Source organism: Monodon monoceros, unplaced genomic scaffold (genome assembly GCF_005190385.1).
Source record: "Monodon monoceros isolate NGI ecotype Baffin Bay Population unplaced genomic scaffold, NGI_Narwhal_1 Super_Scaffold_20, whole genome shotgun sequence".
NCBI lineage: Eukaryota > Metazoa > Chordata > Mammalia > Artiodactyla > Monodontidae > Monodon > Monodon monoceros.
Window position 1 is genome coordinate 26,903,587 of NW_021703777.1, and position 17,458 is coordinate 26,921,044.

Consider the following 17,458-nt stretch of genomic DNA (forward strand, 5'->3'; position numbering starts at 1 on the left):
TGCCACTTTTTGGAATAATACTTTAAAGATTTTCTAAAACGTATTGCTGCACTCATAAATACTTGAGTGCATATCTCAAAAAAGGTAAGGACTTAAAAAAGGGACGTTATAGAAAAGACAAAAAGAATATAATTATCATACCTAACAAAATGCGTATGATGCAGTACTCAATCTGTGTTCCATTTTTACAGATTTTTTTTTCAAAAACGTATTTTAATGTTGGTTTTAATTCCTTCAGGATTTCAACAGTGTCAGCACATTTCATTTGGTTGGTATGTTTTAAGTCGTTTTTCATTTGTGCAGTCCCCTTCCTCTATCCCGCCCCCCCCAGCATTTAATTTTTTGATGAACCTGAGTCATTTTTTCTCTTTTTTTTTTTTTTTTTTTTTTTTTTTTTTTTGCGGTACGCGGGCCTCTCACTGTTGGGGCCTCTCCCGTCTCGGAGCACAGGCTCCGGACGCGCAGGCTCAGCGGCCATGGCTCACGGGCCCAGACGCTCCGCGGCATGTGGGATCCTCCCGGACCGGGGCACGAACCCGTGTCCCCTGCATCGGCAGGCGGACTCTCAACCACTGCGCCACCAGGGAAGCCCCTGAGTCATTTTTTAAAATAGAATTTTCCACATTTTAGATATGGCTGGTGGTATCCTCAGCTTTCTCTGTTATCTGTCATGTTTCCTATAAGCTAATAGTTAAATCTATAGGCTTCGTTAGATTCACATTCGGCTTTTGTTTGTTTATTTATTGCAAGAATACATCATAGCAGTGCTGTATTCTTCCTGATGTGTTATTACATCAGGAGGCCTGTGTTGTCCAGTTGGCCCACTTTTTAATGAAATTAACGTTTATCAGTGGGTTCAGGTGTGTGTTACCTATTTTCAAGTATTTTATTTAAAGAAGATTTATTTTTTCATTTTTTATTTTTTTACGTCTTTATTGTAGTATAATTGATTTACAATGGTGTGTTAGTTTCTGCTTTATAACAAAGAGAATCAGTTATACCTATACATATGTTCCCATATCTCTTCCCTCTTGCGTCTCCCTCCCTCTCATCCTCCCTATCCCACCCCTCTAGGTGGTCACAAAGCACCGAGCTGATCTCCCTGTGTTTTGCGGCTGCTTCCCACTAGCTATCTGTTTTATGTTTGGTAGTGTGTATATGTCCATGCCACTCTCTCACTTTGTCACAGCTTACCCTTCCCCCTCCCCATATCCTCAAGTCCATGCTTTGGTAGGTCTGTGTCTTTATTCCCGTCTTACCCCTAGGTTTTTCATAACATTTTTTTTTTTCCTGGATTCCACTTACATGTGTTAGCATACGGTATTTGTCTTTCTCTTTCTGACTTACTTCACTCTGTATGACAGACTCTAGGTCCGTCCACCTCACTACAAATAACTCAATTTCGTTTCTTTTTATGGCTGAGTAATATTCCATTGTATATATGTGCCACATCTTCTTTATACATTCTTCCGATGATGGACACTTAGGTTGCTTCCATCTCCTGGCTATTGTAAATAGAGCTGCAATGAGCAATTTGGTACATGACTCTTTTTGAATTATGGTTTTCTCAGGGTATATGCCCAGTAGTATATGCCCAGTAGTGGGATTGCTGGGTCATATGGTAGTTCTATTTGTAGTTTTTTAAGGAACGTCCATACTGTTCTCCATAGTGGCTGTACCAATTCACATTCCCACCAGCAGTGTAAGAGGGTTCCCTTTTCTCCACACCCTCTCCGGCATTTATTGTTTCTACGTTTTTTGTTGATGGCCATTCTGACCAGCGTGAGATGTTATCTCATTGTAGTTTTGATTTGCATTTCTCTAATGATTAATGATGTTGAGCATTCTTTCATGTGTTTGTTGGCAATCTGTATATCTTCTTTGGAGAAAGGTCTGTTTAGGCCCTCTGCCCATTTTTGGATTGTGTTGTTTGTTTTTTTGATATTGAGCTGCATGAGCTGCTTGTAAATTTTGGAGATTAATCCTTTGTCAGTTGCTTCATTTGCAAATATTTTCTCCCATTCTTAGGGTTGTTTTTTGGTCTTGTTTATGTTTTCCTTTGCTGTGCAAAAGCTTTGAAGTTTCATTAGGTCCTATTTGTTTATTTTTGTTTTTATTTCCATTTCTCTAGGAGGTGGGTCAAAAAGGATCTTGCTGTGATTTATGTCATAGAGTGTTCTGCCTATGTTTTCCTCTAACAGTTTGATAGTTTCTGGCCTTACATTTAGGTCTTTAATCCATTTGGAGCTTATTTTTGTGTATGGTGTTAGGGAGTGTTCTAATTTCATACTTTTACATGTACCTGTCTGGTTTTCCCAGCACCACTTATTGAAGAGGCTGTCCTATCTCCACTGTACAGACCTGCCTCCTTGATCAAAGATAAGGTGACCATATGTGCGTGGGCTTATCTCTGGGCTTTCTATCCTGTTCCACTGATCTGTATTTCTGTTTTTGTGCCAGTACCATACTTTTTTTTTTTTTTTTAACATCTTTATTGGGGTATAATTGCTTTACAATGGTGTGTTAGTTTCTGCTTTATAACAAAGTGAATCAGTTATGCATATACATGTGTTCCCATATCTCTTCCCTCTTAGTACCATACTGTCTTGATTACTGTAGCTTTGTAGTATAGTCGGAAGTCAGGGAGCTTGTTTCCTCCAGCTCCATTTTTCGTTCTCAAGATTGCTTTGGCTATTCGGGGTCTTTTATGTTTCCATACAAATTGTGAACTTTTTTGTTCCAGTTCTGTGAAAAATGCCATTGGTGGTTTGATAGGGATTGCACTGAATCCGTAGATTGCTTTGAGTAATAGAGTCATTTTCACAATGTTGATTCTTCCAATCCAAGAGCATGGTATATCTCTCCATCTATTTGTATCATCTTTAATTTCTTTCATCAGTGTCTTATAATTTTCTGCATACAGGTCTTTTGTCTCCTTAAGTAGGTTTATTCCTAGATAGGTAGGTTTATTCCTAGATATTTTATTCTTTTTGTTGTAGTGGTAAATGGGAGTGTTTTCTTAATTTCACTTGCAGATTTTTCGTCATTAGTGTATAAGAATGCCAGAGATTTCTGTGCATTAATTTTGTATCCTGCTACTTTACCAAATTCATTGATTAGCTCTAGTAGTTTTCTGGTAGCATCTGTAGGATTCTCTATGTATAGTATCATGTCATCTGCAAACAGTGACACCTTTACTTCTTCTTTTCCGATTTGGATTCCTTTTATTTCTTTTTCTTCTCTGACTGCTGTGGCTAAAACTTCCAAAACTATGTTGAATAAGAGTGGTGAGAGTGGGCAACCTTGTCTTGCTCCTGATCTTAGTGGAAATGGTTTCAGTTTTTCACCATTGAGGAGAGTGCTGGCTGTGGGTTTGTCATATATGGCCTTTATTATGTTGAGGAAAGTTCCCTCTCTGCCTACTTTCTGCAGGGTTTTTATCATAAAAGGGTGTTGAATTTTGTCGAAAGCTTTCTCTGCATCTATTGAGATGATCATATGGTTTTTTTCCTTCAGTTTGCTAATATGGTGTATCACGTTGAGTGATTTGTGTATATCGAAGAATTCTTGCATTCCTAGGGTAAACCCCACTTGATCATGGTGTATGATCCTTTTAATGTGCTGTTGGATTCTGTTTGCTAGTATTTTGTTGAGGATTTTTGCATCTATGTTCATCAGTGATATTGGCCTGTAGTTTTCTTTCTTTGTGACATCTTTGTCTGCTTTTGGTATCAGGGTGATGGTGGCTTCGTAGACTGAGTTTGGGAGTGTTCCTCCCTCTGCTATATTTTGGAAGAGTTTGAGAAGGATAGGTGTTAGCTCTTCTCTGAATGTTTGATAGAATTCGCCTGTGAGGCCATCTGGTCCTGGGCTTTTGTTTTTTGGAAGATATTTAATCACAGTTTCAATTTCAGTGCTTGTGATTGGTCTGTTCATATTTTCTGTTTCTTCCTGGTTCAGTCTCGGAAGGTTGTATTTATCTAGGAATTTGTCCATTTCTTCCAGGTTGTCCATTTTATTGGCATAGAGTTGCTTGTAGTAATCTCTCATGATCCTTTTTATTTCTTCAGTGTCAGTTGTTACTTCTCCTTTTTCATTTCTAATTCTATTAATTTGAGTCTTCTCCCTTTTTCTCTTGATGACTCTGGCTAATGGTTTATCAATTCTGTTTATCTTCTCAAAGAACCAGCTTTTAGTTTTATTGATCTTTGCTATCGTTTCCTTCATTTCTTTTTCATTTATTTCTGATCTGATCTTTATGATTTCTTTCCTTCTGCTGAACTTGGGGTTTTTTTCTTCTTCTTTTTCTAATTGCTTTAGGTGCAAGGTTAGGTTGTTTATTTGAAATGTTTCCTGTTTCTTAAGGTAGGATTGTATTGCTGTAAACTTCTCTCTTAGAACTGCTTTTGCTGAATCCCATAGGTTTTGGGTCGTCGTGTCTCCATTGTCATTTGTTTCTAGGTATTTTCTGGTTTCCTCCTTGATTTCTTCAGTGATCACTTCGTTATTAAGTAGTGTATTGTTTAGTCTCCATGTGTTTGTATTTTTTACAGACCTTTTCCTGTAATTGATATCTAGTCTCATAGCGTTGTGGTTGGAAAAGATACTTGATACGATTTCAATTTTCTTAAATTTACCAAGGCTTGATTTGTGACCCAAGATACGATCTATCGTGGAGAATGTTCCATGAGCACTTGAGAAAAATGTGTATTCTGTTGTTTTTGGATGGAATGTCCTGTAAATATCAATTAAGTCCATCTTGTTTAATGTATCATTTAAAGGTTGTGTTTCCTTATTTATTTTCATTTTGGATGATCTGTCCTTTGGTGAAAGTGGGGTGTTAAAGTCCCCTACTATGATTGTGTTACTGTCAATTTCCCCTTTTATGGCTGTTAGTATTTGCCTTATGTATTGAGGTGCTCCTATGTTGGGTGCATATATATTTACAATTGTTGTATCTTCTTCTTGGATCGATCCCTTGATCATTATGTAGTGTCCTTCTTTGTCTCTTGTAATAGTCTTTACAGTCTATTTTGTCTGATATGAAAATTGGTACTCCAGCTTTCTTTTGATTTCCATTTGCATGGAATATCTTTTTCCATCCCCTCACTTTCAGTCTGTATGTGTCCGTATGTCTGAAGTGGGTCTCTTGTAGACAGCATAAATATGGGGTTTGTTTTTGTATCCATTCAGCCAGTCTGTGTCTTTTGGTGGGAGCATTTAATCCATTTACATTTAAGGTAGTTTTCAATATGTATGTTCCTATTCCCACTTTCTTAATTGTTTTGGGTTTGTTATTGTAGGTCTTTTCCTTCTTTTGTGTCTCATCCTAGAGAAGTTCCTTTGGCATTTGTTGTAAAGCTGGTTTGGCGGTGCTGAACTCTCTCAGCTTTTGCTTGTCTGTAAAGGTTTTAATTTCTCCATCAAATCTGAATGAGATCCTTGCTGGGTAGAGTAATCTTGGTTGTAGGTTTTTCTCCTTCATCACTTTAAATATGTCCTGCCACTCCCTTTTGGCTTGCAAAGTTTCTGCTGAAAGATCAGCTGTTAACCTTATGGGGATTCCCTTGTGTGTTATTCGTTTTTTTTCCTTGCTGCTTTTCATATGTTTTCTTTGTATTTAATTTTGGTAGTTTGATTAATATGTGTCTTGGCATGTTTCTCCTTGGATTTATCCTGTATAGGACTCTCTGTGCTTCCTGGACTTGATTAACTATTTCCTTTCCCATATTAGGGAAGTTTTCGACTATAATCTCTTCAAATATTTTCTCAGTCCCTTTCTTTTTCTCTTCTTCTTATGGGGCCCCTATAATTCGAATGTTGGTGGGTTTAATGTTGTCCCAGAGGTCTCTGAGACTGTCCTCAGTTCTTTTCACTCTTTTTTGTTTATTCTGCTCTGCAGTAGTTATTTCCACTATTTTATCTTCCAGGTCACTTATCCATTCTTCTGCCTCAGTTATTCTGCTACTGATCCCTTCTAGAGTATTTTTAATTTCATTTATTGTATTGTTCATCATTGCTTGTTTCCTCTTTAGTTCTTCTAGGTCCTTGTTAAATGTTTCTTGCATTTTCTCTATTCTATTTCCAAGACTTGGGATCATCTTTACTATCATTATTCTGATTTCTTTTTCAGGTAGACTGCCTATTTCCTCTTCATTTGTTTGGTCTGGTGGGTTTTTACCTTGCTCCTTCATCTGCTGTGTGTTTTTCTGTCTTCTCATTTTCCTTATCTTACTGTGTTTGGGGTCTCCTTTTTGCAGGCTGCACATTCGTAGTTCCCGTTGTTTTTGGTGCCTGTCCCCAGTGGCTAAGGTTGGTTCAGTGTGTTGTGTAGGCTTCCTGGTGGTGGGGACTAGTGCCTGTGTTCTGGTGGATGAGGCTGGATCTTGTCTTTCTGGTGGGCAGGTCCACGTGTGGTGGCATGTTTGGGGTGTCTGTGGCCTTATGATTTTAGGCAGCCTTATGATTTTAGGCAGCCTCTCTGCTAGTGGGTGGGGTTGCGTTCCTGTCTTGCTAGTTGTTTGGCATAGGGTGTCCAGCACTGTAGCTTGCTGGTCGTTGAGTGAAGCTGGGTGTTGGTGTTGAGATGGAGATCTCTGGGAGATTTTCGCCATTTGATATTACGTGGAGCTGGGAGGTCTCTTGTGGGCCAGTGTCCTGAATTCTGCTCTCCCACCTCAGAGGCACAGCCCTGACTCCTGGCTGGAGCACCAAGAGCCTTTCATCCACACGGCTCAGAATAAAAGGGAGAAAAAGTAGAAAGAAAGAAAGACGATAAAATAAAATAAAATAAAGTATGATAAAATAAAATAAAGTTATTAAAATAAAAATAATTATTAAAAATTTTTTTAAAGTAAAAAAAAAAAACGGATGGACAGAACCCTAGGAAAAATGGTGAAAGCAAAGCTATACAGACAAAATAACACACAGAACGTACACATACACACTGACAAAAAGAGAAAAAGGGAAAAATATCATGTCTCCCAAAGTCCACCTCCTCAATTTGGGATGATTCGTTGTCTCTTCAGGTATTCCAGAGATGCAGGTACATCAGGTTGATTGTGGAGCTTTAATCTGCTCCTCCTGAGGCTGCTGGGAGAGATTTCCCTTTCTCCTCTGTGTTCTCACAGCTCCCGAGGTTCAGCTTTGGATTTGGCCCCGCCTTTGCGTGCAGGTCGCCTGAGGGCGTCTCTTCACGCCCAGACAGGACGGGGTTAAAGGAGCCGCTGATTGGGGGGCTCTGGCTCACTCAGGTCGGGGGGAGGGAGGGGTACGGATGCAGGGCGAGCCTGCGGCGGCAGAGGCCGGCGTGACGTTGCACCAGCCTGAGGCACGCCGCACGTTCTCCCGGGGAAGTTGTCCCTGGATCATGGGACCCTGGCAGGGGCGGGCTGCACAGGCTCCTGGGAGGGGAGGTGTGGATAGTGACCTGTGCTCGCACACAGGCTTCTTGGTGGCGGCAGCAGCAGTCTTAGCGTCTCATGCCCGTCTCTGGGGTCCGTGCCCGTCTCTGGAGCTCCTTTAAGCGGCGCTGTTAATCCCCTCTCCTCGCGCACCAGGAAACAAAGAGGCAAGAAAAAGTCTCTTGCCTCTTCAGCAGGTCCAGCCTTTTCCCCGTACTCCCTCCCGGCTAGCCGTGGCGCACTAACCCCTTCAGGCTGTGTTCACGCCGCCAGTCCTCTCCCTGTGCTCCGACCCGAAGCCCGAGCCTCAGCTCCCAGCCCCGCCCGCCCCGGCGGGTGAGCAGACAAGCCTCTCGGGCTGGTGAGTGCCGGTCGGCACCGATCTTCTGTGCCGGAATCTTCCCGCTTTGCCCTCCGCACCCCTGTTGCTGTTCTCTCCTCCGCGGCTCCGAAGCTTTCTCGCTCCGCCACCCGCAGTCTCCGCCCGCGAAGGGGCTTCCTAGTGTGTGGAAACCTTTCCTCCTTCACGGCTCCCTCCCACTGGTGCAGGTCCCGTCCCTATCCTTTTGTCTCTGTTTTTTCTTTTGCCCTACCCAGGTACGTGGCGAGTTTCTTGCCTTTTGGGAGGTCTGAGGGCTTCTGCCAGCGTTCAGTAGGTGTTCTGTAGGAGTTGTTCCACGTGTAGATGTATTTCTGATGTATCTGTGGGGAGGAAGGTGATCTCTGCGTCTTACTCTTCCGCCATCTTCCTCAACTGCCAAAGAAGATGTTTTTAGCCACTGTTTGAGATTTTTTTTCTTAACCTTTTAAGTACAGCCAGTCCTCTGTATCCTCAGGTTGGTCCCACATTCAACCAACCGCGGATGGTGTAGGATGTTTACGGTCCAAAGTTGGTTGAATCTGTGGAAACTGAGGCCAGACTGTAGAACTTGAGCTGCAGATTTTGATGTCCAAAGTGGGTCCTGGAACCAATCCCCTGCTTATGCGGAGGGACGACCTTATTATTATCCCTGTTCTAGAAGGGGGTAAAATGAAGACTAAATCTATGTGCTTATGTTTAGTTTGCTACTGGTAGTGACTAACTGGTTTAGATGAGGATTATGGTAAAATATCTCATTAGCCCCAACCCTGGGATTGGAGTGTACACTTCCTGATGATATTTACATCTTATGTGGTTTTGGTCATTGCAGTGTCTCAGCATCTAGAGCTAACTCTGTCACTCAAATATGAGAGCAGAGGTTCTAAACTGGGGGTGATTTTGGTACTCTCCAGCCCTACTCCAGGGCTCTTTGGCAATATTTGGAGACATTTTTGGTTGGCAGGATTCCTGAAGAGGGATGCTGCTGGCATCTAATGCGTGGAGACCAGGGATGGACTGCTGAACATCTGCAGTGCGCGAGACGGCCCTCCCCTGTCCCCAGATGTCCAAAATGTCAGTAGTGCTGAGGTTGAGAAAGCCTGTATTAGACGGATGAAGGACAGAATGGGTGAAGGATATAAAAGTAAAATAAATTTCCTATATTAATCTGACCAGCAGAGGATGGTGCTTTGCCAGGAGGTAGCTTTAAACCCAGTTTACTGTTTGGTAAGCTTATGCCTAGTACAGTTCAAAATGATTTGGTTATTGGTTGGAAGCTAAGGGCAAAAATCCACTTCTTTTGTAGTAAATTGCATGTGTGTTTTTTCCTGCTTCACGTGATTCTTTCTTCCCTTGTTGGGGGAATTAGTTTAATAAACTAGAGGATCTTTTTCTGCAATACATACAGTTTCTTTCTGGTTCTTTTTTTTTTTTTTTTTCTTGCGGTACGCGGGCCTCTCACTGTTGTGGCCTCTGCCGTTGCGGAGCACAGGCTCCGGACGCGCAGGCTCAGCCGCCATGGCTCACGGGCCCAGCCGCTCCACGGCATATGGGACCTTCCCGGACCGGGGCACGAACCCGTGTCCCCTGCATCGGCAGGCGGACTCTCAACCACTGCGCCACCAGGGAAGCCCTCTTTCTGGTTCTTGATACTCTCTGAAGTTAGTTCCTTCTTGTCTCTGGTCTTGTGTTACTTTTTCTGTTTTCTTCTCTTTACATTGATTCATCCTATTGAATTTCACTTTTAAGCAAGCATTGCCTACAGAAGAACATTAGGAGATGCTATTATTGTATAACTTCACTCCTAACAATATACACAGGCTGCCTGAAGGTGATAAAGTGATTATCATAAAATGGCAGATGCCTTGGGAGATTTGAAAGTTAGGTTGCTGCTCCCTTCCTCTATGTTATTTTTAGCAACTGAAGATGCAGTAATTAGGATTTAATTAATAAGTTTTCTTGTGATGCACCAAAGAGGAGAAAACTGAGGTTTTTATTTACCTTCATTTTGGCTACCTGGTTACGGTCAAGCAAGGGTGTTTCTTTTAGCACAAGAGGTAATACAGTGTGATGGTTTGGAGCATGGGCTCTGGAGCCAGCCTGCCTGGGTCACTTATGGCACAATGACACGAAGCTGAATATAGCTTTTCTCACCAAAGAAGCTGTTGCCCTTGAATTCTTTTCGCTGCAAATGTTGGATCGGAGGTTGAAAATAGAAGAAGGGAAATAGCCAAACATCCCCATCCCCCCTCCGTCCCCCAACAAACACTAAACTAAAATGAGCAAAGCCTCCAGGGTCTGGGAGATAGAAAAAGATGTGCAATAGACACATGTATGGCATCTCCCGTTTTCTTCTTCTGACTTGAGGCGAAGTTTTTTTTTTTTTTTTTAAACTAAAACGAGGGTTGGGTTCCAGCCCTCTGGTTGATTTCCCATCTGTTCCGACCATAATTTTGATTTCCGGTCATGTGTTCATTTCAGCATTTTCCCATTGTCAGGGGAGAGATGAGCTATTTTGTGAGGTTTGTAGTAAAATGATTTTACCTGGAAGAAACTTCTAAGCCTGGAAATGAGAATGGGACTTTTGGGGAAGAAAATGCCACCCTAGTAAATATTATGCTTTATACCCCTAGACAGAGCCCGTTGAGAGGTAGCTCATGTTGGGTTAGAAGCCGACAGGTATGATGACTCAATATAATGAATCTTGTATGGGGAACTTGTCATTTTTATTACTGCTTCCCCAACATTAACAATACTTAATACTTATTTTTTTATGCTGCATTGCCTGGCTAGACATACAGCAGTGATATAAGTAGCATGTAGAAGATACCTAGATACAAATTCATTTTTATTGGAAAAGAAATGCTCTCTATGGGGTTTCTGAGTGTTCTCATTTTTCCCTCTTGCTTTTCGAAGCCCTTTAACTTTCATTCTCTGACAGATTAGCATTTTCCTTCATCGCTACTTCCTGCTTGTTCGAGTTGTGAAACAAAACCAAAGGTTTCCTTCTGATTGCCTCTTCTTTTTCTTTATTTAGTCTGTGGTGTAATTCATTTTATTTTTCTTTTCTAAATGAGAGTGAAGGGGATGAAGGGGAGGGAGAGAGGAAATAAAAGAACAGTTTTTTCTTCACTAGTGCTTTTAAGTTTTAGTGTCGGCCTCTACAGCTGTCATTTCATGCGCATGCGCACACATGTGTGTGTCCGTGTGTGTCCTGCAGCATCAAACGCTGTATGTAAGATAAAATGGTGGCTACTAGGGGATGGTGGAGGGATAAGATTGATGGTGTATAAGGGTACAAACTTGTAATGAGTAGTAAATAGACCCTAGAGATCTAAGGTGCAGTATAATGAATGTAGACAGTAATAGTACACTATAATTATGTAATGTGATAAATATTGGCACATCGGTGATATCACAATATATAAATGTATCAAAATAATAGGCTGTACACCTTAAACTCATCCAATGTTCCAAGTGAAATTTATTCAATAAAAAATTGTATGTAGGGAACATAATCTGTAAATTTGTTTTTCCATTTTGTTGAAGTTTTATTGACGTGTAACTGACGTACAATAAACTGCATATATTTATAGTATACATTTTGATAAGTTTGATGTGTGTGTACATCTGTGAAGCCATCACCAAAATCAAGTGGCTGAACCCTCCCATCACCCCCAGAGTTTCCTCAAGCCCCTTTGAACTCCCTGTCTCTCACTTTTCTCTTCTCATTCCCTCATCCCTGGGCAAACCACTGGTCTGCTTTCTGTCATTATACATTAATTTGGCCTTCCTATAATTTCATATAAATGGAATAACGTAGCATGTACTTTTTAAAATCTGGGTTCTTTCACTCAGCATAATTACAGATTCACCTGTGTTGTAGCAGGGACCAATAGTTCATTCCTTCTCAATGCTAACTAGTGTTCCATTTTATGGATACACCACAAATTTCTGTTTTATCCATTTACCTGTTAATAAATACTTGGGTTGTTTATAGCTTTTGGCTATTATAAATAAAGCTACTAAAAACCTTTGTGTGCAAATCTTTGAGTGAACGTAGGCTTTCATTCCTCTTGGGTAAATCCTAAGAGTATAACGCCTGGATTGTACGATAGCTGTACGTTTAACTTTTGGGGAAACGGACAAAACTTTTTTCCAAAGTGGTTGTTTTTCATTACATTTCCACTTACGATGTACAAGAGTTCCATTTCCTTTACATCCTTGCCAAATCTTGATATTTCGGATACAAGTCTTTAGATAATGTGCTTTGCAGATGTTTTCTTCCTGGCTTCCTGGCTTGTATTTTCATTCCCTTAAAAGTGCCTTGCAAAGAGCATTTAAAAATTTTGATGAAGTTGAATTTACTAGTTTTTATGGACTGTACTTTATGGATTGTGCTTTTGCCTAATCCAAAGTCACAAAGATTTTATGTTTTCTTCTAGAAGTTTTATAGTTTTAGGTTTTACACTTAGATCTATGATCTATTTTAAGTTAGTCGTTGTGTAAGATATAGAATATGGATCCAAGTTCACTTTTGAATGTGGATGTCCAGTTGTTTCAGTACCATTTGTGGGAAAAACTGTCCTTTCTCCACTGAATTGTCTGTTGTTTGCTAGTATGGTGAGTTGCATTGATTTTAATTTAATATTAAGGCAGTTACATTTCTGTGATAAACCCAGCTTGGTCATGATGTATTATCCTTTTATTTATCTTGTTGAATTCCAGTTGCTAACGTTTTATTTAGAATAGCTGCATCTACATTCATGAGTAATACCAGTCTGTAGTTTTCTTATAATGTATTTAATTTTGGTACTAAGGTAAATGCTGACATCAAAGAATGAGTTAGAAAATATTCCCTCTTCTATTTTCTGGAAGGATTTGCATAGAATTGGTATTATTTCTTTTTTAACTGTTTGATAGAATTTATCAGTGAGTCATTTGGGCCTAGAGCTTTCTTATTGGCAGGATTTTTAACTACAAATTCATTTGCTCTAATTGATATGGGTTACCTGTTTCTCAGGTTACCTATTTCTTTTGGAGTGAGACTTAGTAGTTTGTGTCTTTTGAGACATTTGTCCATTTCATCTAAACTGTTGAATTTGTGGGCATGAATATTTTCATAATATTTTATTTTCTTTGTAATACTTTAGAACCTGGAGTGATTCTTCAGTCACCTCTATTATTTCTGATTGGTGATTTGTGTTTTCTTTTATTTCCTAATTATTATGGCTAGACTTACCAACTTTATTGATTATTTCGAAGAACCGGTTTTTGGATTTATTTATTTTCTCTGTTTCTGTTTGTTTGTTTTCTGTTTAATTGATTTCTGCTCTGATCTTTGTTTCTGGTTTTCTGCTTATTTTGGGTTTAATTTACTTTCTTTTTGGCTGTTTAAGGTAGGAAGTTGAAGACCTTTCTTTTTTCTAACATAGGTACTTAGTGGTATAAATTTACCACCAAATACTGCTTTACCAACATCCCTTAAACTCTGATATGTTGTATTTTCATTTTTGTTTCAATTCAGAGTACTTCCTGATATTCCTTTCTTTGAGGTTTTCTAGATATCTCTGTTATTGATTTCTAATTTAATTTTTACTGTAATCAGAGAAAAACCCTGTATAAATTGAACCTTTTTAAATTTATGGAGATTAGTTTCATGGTCCAGGATATCTTTATCTTGATAAATGCTTCATACGCACTGGGAAAGAATGTGTCTTCTGTTGCTTTTGGATGGCGTTTCATTTAGGTGATGGACGTACCAGTCAGGTGAAGTTGGTTGATAGCTTTGGTCAAATCTTCTCTGTCCTAACTGATTTTGTCTGCTCGTTCTCTCAGTTATTGAGACACAGAGGTATTTAAGTCTCTGGCCATATTTGTGGATTTGTCTATTTCTCCTTGCAGTTCCATCCATTTTTGCTTCCTGGATTTTGAAGATCCTGTTATTAGACCCACTAACATTTAGGATTGTTAAAAAAAACAAACAACCATTTAGGATTATTATGTCTTCTTGATGAATTGACCTCTTTATCAATATGAAATGACCTTCTTTATCCCTGGCATTTTTTGGGGGCTTTTGCATATGTTTAAAATTTTTTTGTGTGTGTATCTTTGATGTCTTTTTTTTTTAAGCATTTGAAGAGGAGTTTCTGGGCTACGTGATTTAAACCTTTTAAAAGTTTTTATCTTTTGTCTTGCCAGATTGCCCTCCAGAAGGGCTGTACAGATTGATAACTTGTCTTAGTGTTCTTTAGGTGTTTATAGAGTCTGGAGATCTGGTGTTTTAAAATTTAAGATATGTATAAATGTTGATTGAACTGTAACATTCTGTTGACCACAGGATAAAAATCTACCATTTATGTAATCTGTTTGTAGAAAATTAAAATGATATGGGTGTTTTTTAAGTTGTCATCAATTTTATTTCATTTCTCTGTTATTTCATAGGCATACATCAATATTGGATATCATATTTTTATAATAGAGATGTAAGAGAAGAGGACTGGAGGGACTTACCTGGTGGTCCAGTGGTTAAGAATTCACCTTCCAGTGCAGGGGGTGTGGGTTCGATACCTGGTCGGGGAGCTAAGATCCCACATGCCTCGTGGCCAAAACAAAAACAAAAACAAAAACAAAACAAAACATAGAAACAGTATTATAACAAATTCAATAAAGACTTTAAAAATGGTCCACATCAAAAAAATCTTAAAAAAAAAAAAAAAGAGGACTTGATTTCTTTAAATTTGTTTAATCTTTTCCATATTTTTTTTGTGGCATCCAGTTAATATCCTAGAGGTGATTTTCAAAATTATATGTTTATATTTGGTTGGATAGAATATTTGACTTTAAATAAGTTAGTATGTGGAAGGGAGTTTTATACATGAAATCAGATGTTTATAAAGGTACTTTCCAAGATTAAATATGAAATACTGTGTGCTTAGATCTGATAGAGATTTGTGACTACTTAAGCTTGGACAGTGCGTGGTGCAGGTAACACTTAATAAAGGAATCCATTTGAATGATGTATCTTCTTTGATATGTAAAAGTATTTCCTAGGGAAGTTTTGTACATTAAGAAATGCATGACATATTTAATATCCTTTTATAAAAAATGAATGCAAAAAGATGTGACCTATTTGTATTTGGTGATTCTAAGCTGTCCTTTTAATACAGGAGTCTTCCAGAGCCACTGATGACCTATGAATTACACGGAGACTTCATTGTTCCAGCCAGTACGTATTACATCTAGGTGATAGAAACAGTTTTGTGATTGACAGTGTGTACAAACTGAAATTTCCACATGAAAAATTTATCTTTATGTTATTGTAATCTGTGTTAAAAATGGAAATCACTTGAGGAGGTGTTTGCCCCCCCCCTTTAGAAGATGAAAAAAGGGACAATTAATATATTTATTCATTCATTCATTCATTCACTCACAGACATGTATTTATGTCCTACTGTGCACTACTCACTGGTATATAATGAATATATAGAGGCATGAAAGGATTTCTGCCCCCAGGAGCCAATTCTTTAGCAAGTATTGGGGCACACACACCTCCCCCTGGACCATAATGTATATAATAATGACATGAGCACAGTACGATGGGAGCACAGGAGTATTTAACCTACAGAAGGTTGGGGAGATTAGCAGATTCGGAGAGATTCGCATGTTGGAAATGACTTCACGTAGAAGGATATTGAGATGGAAATTGCCGGCAGAAGGAATATTGTGAGCTCATACCGGAAGCCCACACAATATTTGGTAGAGGGTGAATTCTATGTGATAAAATGTTAAATGAGAAAGGCTTATAGTTGGTAGCATTTTAATTTGTGATTAAATTTTTTGTGAGTCATGCTCATTTCAAGCTTTCTTGTTTTCTCTCTCTGATATACTCTCTTACACTCTCTGTTGTACACACTCACTTTTTCTATTCGACACTTGGTGTTAAATCATCTGAGTCTTCCAAAATATTCTGGTGTTAGGTATTTAATAGTTAAGGAAAGGAAGGTGGAGACATGTTAAGTAACTTGCCAGATTTTGGAGATCTTTATTTAAAGTTCAAAACCCCAGTTCCACTGGCTAAAACCTGCAGTATTGGTTTTCACAGGTGCACTGACAGTAGTTGTAACTGTATCTCCATTTCCTTTTATTTTCTTCCCTTGGATGTATTCCATCGTTTAATCTGTTGAAAACTTTAGAGCAATCCCTTGGGTCCTATGTTACTCCTGCCTGAACATTGCTTTAAATGTATCTTCTTGTGAGGTCCCTGCTCCAGCCAGCATGAAGTTTCCTAGGAGGTTGCAGAAAGAAGGAATAGTTAGGCCCAGTTAGACTCTACATATAAAACAGGCATTTGGAAAAGGCAAAAATATGGTTCTGTTCACTTTTGTTTTCACATGGAAGAGGATTTCTTTTTTCTTTTTAAAGGGAGTTTGTATGATCAAGGAAGTGGGGGAAAGATTTCTTGGCAAAAACTCAAGCAAATGCTTAGTTGTTTTGATTCTTCCCCGTGGCATTTTTGGCAAACCGGGGGAAGAGAAATTAAACTCTCATTGGAGAACAGTTGTTTCATGTTTGCCTCAGAGACTGGAAAAAGCAGAAGAGTGCCAATTTTAATCTAGAATCCTTTGAGAATTGGAGAAAGATAAAGGGATTATGGAATAAAGTTTTCAGTTACCACAGGTTAGTATCATTATCACGCCTTGTAACCGAATCCAGTGTGTTTGAAATTCTAACATCGATATATTCTACCAGATGAAGAGGTAGGAACTTACAAGTGTTTACTAAGTCCGTGGTGGTAGGAGGTGAGTTTCAAGAGTTGTTGAGGCTATCTTTCAACACTGTGGGAGAAGACATTGTGCCAGTATGAAGGGTAGCATCACCTCCTAGACGAGTACCTTGTGTTCTGCTTCCTGACTATGTTGGGATCTGACATAGAGTCTTCACAATGATTTGAATAACAAGCCTGTTCCAGAGAAACACTGTAGCTACTGTAATTATTGGCAGGTATTTGCACCCAAGTGGAGTTACGGTTGGCATGGGACCCATAGTTACCTTATTTAATGGGGAAAAGTACGTATATTAAATGGGTGTATTTTCATGGCCAACATTTCCAGTGCAGACTTTCATTTTTTATTCAGCTCTCTTGTGAGCACTCTCAGGAAAGAGTATAGAAGCAGGTCCTCTGATCTTTGCATGTGTCCTTTCCAGTGTTGACTAAAACGGTCACAGAAATCAGGTGGCCAGGATTAGTCTCCTCTTGAATAATGTTGGAAACTTGGAATTGCAGTTAAGCTATCATTTTCCATTAACGATGGCAGAGATTCCCTTGTTTTGCTGCAGTGTCTTAGCTGAGCTGACTTCTAAAATGATCAAGCATCACCCATCTCTGTTACTGCCTCTCACACCAGCATGGAAACTAAATTTTGATTCTTTTCAGTCATGTGCAGTAGTTTCAGTCTGTTCTGTGGTGTTGAGATGGTCTTTTCTCCCCTCCCTGCTGAGGGTTCTGAAGGTTTCTCCTGGGTCCCTTCATTTCTTCTCATCAGTTTGTTTCCTGTAGAGTTCCGTTGAGAACCTGTGAGTTAATTTCTGGAGTGTGTGATACAAATGTGAATTTTCTTTCTTTGCTGTCACCACAGAAGGCAAACATCTTTTGTTTTTCATTCTTAAAAGAAATACCTACTGGTCAATGGTGAAT

At 39.3% G+C, this 17,458-nt stretch overlaps 1 protein-coding gene across 4 annotated transcripts in view; it reads left to right on the forward strand.

Moving 5' to 3' along the window:
- The window catches only part of ARHGAP10 (Rho GTPase activating protein 10), a 334,513-nt gene that overhangs the window by 205,909 nt on the left and 111,146 nt on the right, over positions 1-17,458 (forward strand). For all 4 annotated transcript variants that reach the window (XM_029235052.1, XM_029235053.1, XM_029235054.1 and 1 more), the window contains one exon: positions 14,931-14,989. In XM_029235052.1, the coding sequence (XP_029090885.1) occupies positions 14,931-14,989 (59 nt within the window). The remainder of the gene's footprint in view (positions 1-14,930; positions 14,990-17,458) is intronic.